Here is a 7,598-nt window from a genome sequence, read left to right as displayed (position 1 = left end):
ACTGCCACGGACGGCCATGATTAATGCCGTTACTATGGATGCTACTACTGCTGCTGCTGCTGCTACAATCACTGCTGTTACTACTGCTGCTGCTGGTAGTGAACTGCTACTGCTACTATTACTGTTCTTACTACTGATGCCACTACTGCTGCTGCTGCTGCTACGATGAGTACTACTATTAGCACTACTGATGCTACAATTACTGCTGCTGCTACTAGTGCTATGATTACTGCTGTTGTTACTGCTGCTACCACTGCTGCTACTGGTAGTGAACTGCTACTACTGCTACTATTACTGTTCTTACTACTATGCCCCTACTACTGCTGCTGCTGCTGCTGCTACAGCTACTGTGGCTGCTGCTACTACTACTACTACTAGTAGTAGTAGTATTAGTACTACTGATGCTACAATTACTGCCACTGCTACTAGTGCTGTGATTACTGCTGCTGCTGGTGGTGAACTGCTACTACTACTACTATCAATGTTCTTACTTCTGATGTCACTACGACTGCTGCTACAGCTGCTGCTACTGCGGCTGCTGCTGCTACTAGTACTATTAGTACTACTGATGCTACTACTACTGTTACTACCACTATTGCTGCGACTGCTAATGCCAGTACTACTGCTATTACTACTGCTGCTGCTGCTGATACTACAACGGGCACTACAGGTGCTGCTGCTACTATTACAACTGCTACTGCTAATGCTAGTACTACAGCGATTACTACTGATGCACTTCTGCTGCTGGTACTCCTGCTGCTGCTGCTAGTAAATACTGTTGCTGTGAGCTGCCATTGACTGACTCCGACACATCGGTCGACTTTTGTGTCCTGGAAAGAAAGGTGCCCGGGCCTGCGTTATCTTCGTGATCCCAGTCTGGTTGAGACAATTGTGATAGCTACTGCCCCGCCCATCTCAGTGAGAATTTCCCTAGGTTCGTTTGCCCTTCATTGCATCACACTTGATGCCCTTTTCTGGCCGTTGGCCTTTGCTGACGGCATGTCTCAAACCAGCACGTTGAAATTTCATTGTCCACACGTCTGAAGGATCTACTGGTTGTCTTTCTTCGAAGAAAGGTTTGCCGTCCGGGCAGACCACGGTGTTGCCGATGCTCTTTGCCCACGCTGCCGTTTGGAGGCATCAGTTCTTCTGTTTCTCCTCGTCGGGAGTCATCTTTCAAACACTTGCAAGGTGATTGGCAAGACTGTGGCTCAGGCCACGCGACCTGGGCCATCAAGATGACCTCTTCGCTTTTGGACCACTTGAGCCGAGTCCTTGGTGGCAGATACCCCCGAGGCAGTGTGCTGTTTGGTGTCTCAGTGACTGCTTCCATGGGCAGTGAGTGCCGATTCACGGAGAATGAAACCGCTGGGAATGTCCCTGTCTTCTCCATCCTACTACAGCTGCGGAGGCGACTTTGACTCAGAGTGGCCCCAGGGGATGTCAGGGAACTGCCCCCCAGGGTCTTCCAGGCTGTATGTGGAAGCGCCCCATCGGATCTCTCTCCTGAGGAGTTGCTGAGCACCTAGGAGGAGCCAGGCCCAGTGCCGGGCTTGTCTCCCAGGCCCCTCAGTCTAGTGAGCTTTCTTCCCAGTCTTGTGCTGGTGGCCCCTCCTGCTTCCTTCTGTCCCCAGATGCAGTGATCTGGTTTGTTCCCTTGTTTATTGTCACGATCATGCGTTGTCATGATAACTGGGGCACCTGTCTGCTCCCGACGTCCAGTGTGTGGAAAAGTGCCTTTCCCAGCGTGGAGCTCGGGAACCTCTTCCGGGTTTGTCTCACCTTCAGGGCAGCCCTCTCGGGGCGTGTGATTATTGTCCTCAAGGAGCCTGGGGAGGGTGGTGGGTAAGTGCTGGACTGCCAACCACAATGGCGGGGAATCAAGCCCATCAGCCCTTCTCAGGAGAAAGAGGGGGCAATCTGCTTCTGCAAAAAAGAGCCTCGCCCAGAATCCTGTGGGGGCAGTTCTCCGTCTAGCAGGGTCGCCATGACTTGGAAAGGTTCTGTGGGTGTTTAGCAGTTGGAAACCACCAGAGGGAGAGAGCGTTAGAATCAAGGTTTCTAAGATCACCACGTATGTGCACGTGTGTTTCTACAGGTGTACGTGTGTCTGCACATGAGTGTGTAGTCTCATGCATGCAGAAGGTACCTGAAGGACTGTGTGTGAGGTATCAACACAATGTCCGTCCCCACCGCCTTGCTGAAAGCTGTGACCACTGCCCCTGCCCCGGCAGTGCAGTCGGAGGACCCGGGGACCTGCACGGTCTGCGCTGGGAAAGGCTCCCTAGCCCCTTTGGAGAACACAGTGCTTGTCATGGATCTGGGGGAGACCAGCTCCCAGGGCAGAAAACAAAGGCTGGCTTCAGAGACAAAGGCTGCAGGTTGGAGTCCACTCAGAGGTGCCTCAGAGGAAAAGCCTGGCCATCCTCTCTTGAAGAAGCAGCCATCGATCAGGAGCCCGGAGGGAAGTTCTACTTTGATACGCACACAGGGCTGCCCTCACCCAGAGTGGACTCCATGGTAACGACCTGGAAAACAAGACAAAACACCATCCTCCCTGCTTTGGACAAACTCGAGTGGCGTAGTGGTTATGCTTTGGACTGTTCATTGTGAGGTCAATAGTTCGAAACCCCCGTGGGAGAAAGACGGGGCTTCTACCCCAATAAAGAGTGACCGTCTCGGAAACCCACAGGGGCCATGTTGCCCTGTCCTACAGGGTCACTATGAGTCAGAAGGGGCTGGACGGCAGTGAGGTTTTGTTCTGTTTTTTGAAAGTATGGGGAGTGACCGGCAGCTAGCCGGTTGCTGTCTGCCTTTTTTGGCCATCAGAGTTAAGAGTGCTTTTAAGTATCTCCTCAGATCCACCTCTCTCATTCCACCCTCTCCAGGCCAAATCCCACACCAAAGACCTTCACCCAAGAGACCCCATTGTACCCTGTACCAATCCCCACACTCACTGCCGTCAAGCCAGTGCTCAGTGCGCATGGCCCCTGTGGGCTTTCAGGAGTAGAATGCCCATCTTTCTTCCATGGAGCCGCTGGTGGCTTTGAACAGCTGACCTTGTAGTTATCAGCTTGACTCATAGCCACGATGCTACCAGGGCTCCTAGTGTACACAGTTCCAGCGTACAGACAGCTGTTCAGTCTTCCCGCACGGACAATTTGAACTTGTCCTTTACTGTTAGGCAAATAGACCCTCCCTTGAAACCATTGTACGGACTCCCAACTTGCAGCAGATTCTTCATCACAGCCACCCAAGCCCTTCCTCGACTAGACCCACCAACCACCATCCAGTTCACTGCGGCTCAGTGAGACCCAATCGGACAGAGAACTGCCCTTGTGGGTGCCCGAGACTGACTCTCTGCGGGAGCAGACAGCCTCTTCTTTCTCCTGGGGCTGTTGAGTTGGAACATGAACATGAACTCATGCATGGGGTGAAATGAGAACACGGCACCTCCCTACAAATCCGACATCAAGACACACTTGGGAGGCTCCCACCTGGAGCTTGGGGGCTGACTGTTTCTCATCCCTCACACAGATGAGGAAGCCCCAGGGCCCATTGGTCCCCTGGACCTGTCTTGGCCCCAACCCCCCACACTGCGCTGATGCAGGGACACACATCACCCCTAGTGGATGTCACCGATGGCCCACATGACACATGGGCTTTCAGGCAGGATGCCAACCCTCTGATGTCAGGGAAGCTGAGGTCCCAGCCAAGATAAGCCTCTGGGGACCTGGCGCCCCCACTGCCAGCCTCCTGCCTTGTGTGTGTGTGTGTGTGTGTGTGTGTGTGTGTGTGTGTTATCAGCCATAGGCTTGGTTCCCTTCGCTCTCTCTGATCACACATCTTTTGGGGTCTTCCCCCTCCCCACCCCTTCAACTTGGCCTGCCCCGGCCAGCCCCTCCCCCAGGCAGGTCTCCAGTGAGGGAGCTCTGCTCAGGATAAAAGCCGCTGGCCAGGCCATAAATCAGCTACCCTGCTCCTTAACCTCCACCATTAACCTCTCACACTGCCAGGCATTAGGTGTTGCACTCGGCTGCTGTAAATTACTCGCCAATGAATTTATGAGGGCTCACCCCACAGAGGCCCACTTTCCCCTAGGCCAGCCAAAAATCAGGCTCCGGGCCTGGTAGGTAGTGCCTGGACCTGGCCCGGCTGCCCTGCCTTACCTGACTCTCTGCCCGCCCCCAACCCCCCTCCCCGTCCCTGGCGGCAGAGGCCAACTAAAAAGCAGTAGGAGTAGAGGACGAGCGGGGCACGTGTGGAAATGGCCACTCAACTCTGTTACCCAGAATGCCTCTCTCCAGAGGCCATCACTTCGGTAGGTGAACTGGTCCTGAATAACAATGCCCACCCCCCACGCATGGTTTCTATAGCCGGGCAAGCCTATGTTCATCGGATCGAATTCTTCTGACGACTCTTGGAGCCTATGTCACCCTCCCACTTCACAGACAGGAAACCAGAGGTGCAGGCCAGTGGCATGACGGCTGCCACTTCCCTGGCTGCCACAGGTGACCACAGTGGCTCCACGCTCCTTTCGTCTGCAACCTGGGAACACAGGAGGCGGGCAAGACCCAGACGAGGAACAGGAGCCAGCAGCGGTCAGATGACTTGCCTAGATCAGATGGCTGGGAATGCTGGCGTTCAACGCCAACGGATGCCCCAAGCCCAAACCAAACCAACTGCGGTGGAGTCCATTCTGATGTACAGTATAGTGACCCTGGAGGACAGCGTAGAACTCTCTAGGGTTTCCAAGACTACAGCTCTCCATGGGAGCAGACAGCCTCATTTTTCTCCCTTGGAGTAACAGGTGGGTTTGAACTGCAGACCTTGGATTGCCACATCCTAACAAAGACCCTGGTGGCATAGTGGTTCCACGATGGGCTTCAATCCAAGAAAGGTCACCAGTTCAAAACCACTAGCAGCTCTTCGTGAGAGTGTAGAAAGATCAGGTTTCCTACTCAGCTATAGTCTGGGAAACCCACAGGGGCAGTTCTACCCTGTCCTAGAGGGTTGCTATAAGTCAGTATCAACTGGAATGCAGTGAATAGTTTTTTAAGAAACTGAAAATCCAACCCACTGCCACTGAGTCAATTCCAACTCATATTGACCCTCTACACTGGTTTCTGAGACTCTGTCTCCTTATTGGAGCAGGCGGTCTCATCTGTCTCTTGAGGAGTAGCTGGGGGGCTTGAGCCACCGACCTTGCAGTTCACAGAGCAATGCTGAGCTCATAGCACCACCAATCTTAATTCTATAAAAATAACGTAATTCTGAAACAGACAAACACACAAACAACAAGACAAAGCCGTTCCACACCTGGAAACCTGGTTAAATCTCGACGCTGTCAGTTTATAATCATTCTATACAAGCCTGTCATAATAATGACCTTTCCATGAGGAGGAGGAGGATGAAGACTGGTGCGTATGAGGCGGATACTACAGACACTTCCGTTTATAGAAGCAGACACTCTGTCCAAGATCGGGTCAGATCCCGGAGTCTGGACCCGGCGGTCCGCTGCAAGAACACGAACTCTGAGCATGGGTCACAACAGAAGCCACACTAATCCTACACACGAGTGCCACAAGTCATCAGAGCGCCAGAAGCAGAACGAGGCCCCCTCGGTGGCTGTCAGTCTGGTTTCTGTCCTATGGACACCTCAGGGTCCCCTCCAGGAAAGTTCCCTGTTGATGACCAGGGGATGAGTCCTACCTGCTTCTGTCTCTCACTCTCCCTGGGTGGCGGCTGGGGCTGGCTGTGGATGGGCTTCTCCATGGTGAGGGGGGACTCTTCACTTGGAGTGTCACCTCTCCTACGTCTGCCTGAGGTGCCAGTCCCTGCCTGTTGCTCCAGCTGGACGGAGCCCCAGCCTCCAGAAATGATGGGGTTCCTTCCGCAGCTCCTGTGTGTAGATCTGGGTAGAGGGGAGTGAGGGTCTGGTGAATGGGGTGATGCAAGAGAAGGAGAAGGTTGTGTGTGTGGACAGCTGTCTTGACATGACCCACAGGGATGGCCGACTGAAGCTGGGCATGGTGGCTGATGTACCAAGGGATCCCTGCCCGGCCAGATGCCACCCGGGCCTGGGAAAAGCCATCCTGTAGAACCTGGAGCCCGAAGGCAGAGTAGCATGTTGTTGGGATCCACAGAGGGGGGAAGGGGTGGTGATCTGGGCTGCAGGTTGTCCTGGGAAGGGCAGCTGAGCCAGAGTCATGCAGACCAAGTTCAAATGCCGCTTCTGCAGGCATGGGCTGGGTGGCCTTGGGTGTCCCGACCGGCTGGCCCCGGACACTTGGGCAGGTCAGCAGCCTCTCTGGACCTTGGCTTGCCTGTCCCTAAAACGAGGGTTGCTGCCATCATTGTGTGCTGTGGAGCCCATGTCCACTCCCTGTGGCCCCACGTGACCCACTCCATAGGGCTGTCATCTCTATGGAAGCAGATGGTTGGGTTTGGGCCACTAAGCTTTCGGTGAGTGGCTGAGCGCTGAACCGTTGGTATCACCAGGCCTCCCCAAAGCAAGGATCGTCACAGTGCCTGCTTCCTAGAGTGCTGTGAGGAGCAGGTGGGATAAGGCGGACAGCCACCGAACTGTTCAGTAAACGCCCACGGAATTTGACTCTGTCTTGGAGTTGGGCCCCTCTGCTGTTGACGAAAGGACTGGCAACCCCCTTCCACTTTTTAGAAACAAAATAGTTCACCTGAGGAATTCCAAGTCAACAACTGGGATAGAAGTGGAGCTCGTCCACGGAATCTTGACTGAAAGAAGGAGACGAGCTGTACATTCCATACTTGGGGGAGAACAAAAGGGGGGGGGGGCGGGAGGAGGTGAGTCATATTTTTCACTCTGTGCGCACACAGATTACACGCTTGTATCAACTGAACGAAACCTTAGTTTATCCCAGATGCCCACTTACTGCCAGATGCCACCGGGAAATAAAGTTATCTAGTGTATGCACTCATATAAACTGATCTCTAACCTTGTATATAAAACCACATGTGTCTATCGCTCTGTGCACATTGGATGCATATATATTCAGAACAGATGCATACATGTCTACCTACTCAACAATTTCATCCAGCAAATATTTATTCAGTGCTCACTCTATGTGCGTGCACAGATAGAGAGGATTATGTGTTTGTACATAAACCATATATACACACTGGTGATTATACCAGAAGCCAACCGAATATTAGATGCAGGGAGTGGAAAGGATTGCCGTTGGCAAACTGTATTCGCTGGGACATGGACCAAACCCAGAAGTAAACATCGGTTCCCAAATAAACAAACAAACAGAAAAACAACCAATGAAAGATTGCTGAGTGGATGGGACTCATGGTGACAGCCCCCCGCCCGCCCGCCCCCCACCCTCGCTCCCCGTGTATGTCAGGGGGGAACTGTGTGACGCAGAGCTTGCTATGCTGGCCTTTTGGTAGTAGACTGTCAGCTCTTTATGCTGAGGTGTCTCTGGGTAGACGTGAACCCCCAGCCTTTGGGTGAGCAGCCGAGTATACTCATGCTTGCACCTCCTGGGAACCCCAATAAAGGCAGCACATGTGGATGGCAGACTGGTGCCCTCAACGTTGGGGTGCTGGTGGGGGTG

General features: G+C 53.4%; 1 protein-coding gene across 1 annotated transcript in view; it reads right to left on the bottom strand.

Annotated features, from left to right (window-relative positions):
* Nucleotides 1-5,775, bottom strand: part of LOC105979119 (uncharacterized protein DDB_G0271670-like) — a 17,985-nt gene extending 12,210 nt beyond the window's left edge. Inside the window, 4 exon segments of the mRNA XM_030885882.1 lie at nt 101-273; nt 308-459; nt 462-765; nt 5,713-5,775. Of these exon segments, the coding sequence (XP_030741742.1) occupies nt 101-273; nt 308-459; nt 462-765; nt 5,713-5,775 (692 nt within the window).
* Nucleotides 5,776-7,598: the final 1,823 nt, after the last annotated feature.

This window comes from Echinops telfairi, unplaced genomic scaffold, assembly GCF_000313985.2.
Source record: "Echinops telfairi isolate 266 unplaced genomic scaffold, ASM31398v2 ScPeMD7_60;HRSCAF=208, whole genome shotgun sequence".
In the NCBI taxonomy this organism is placed as follows: Eukaryota; Metazoa; Chordata; class Mammalia; order Afrosoricida; family Tenrecidae; genus Echinops; species Echinops telfairi.
Note: the sequence above shows the minus strand (reverse complement) of the source record. Positions and strands in the feature narration are given on the sequence as shown.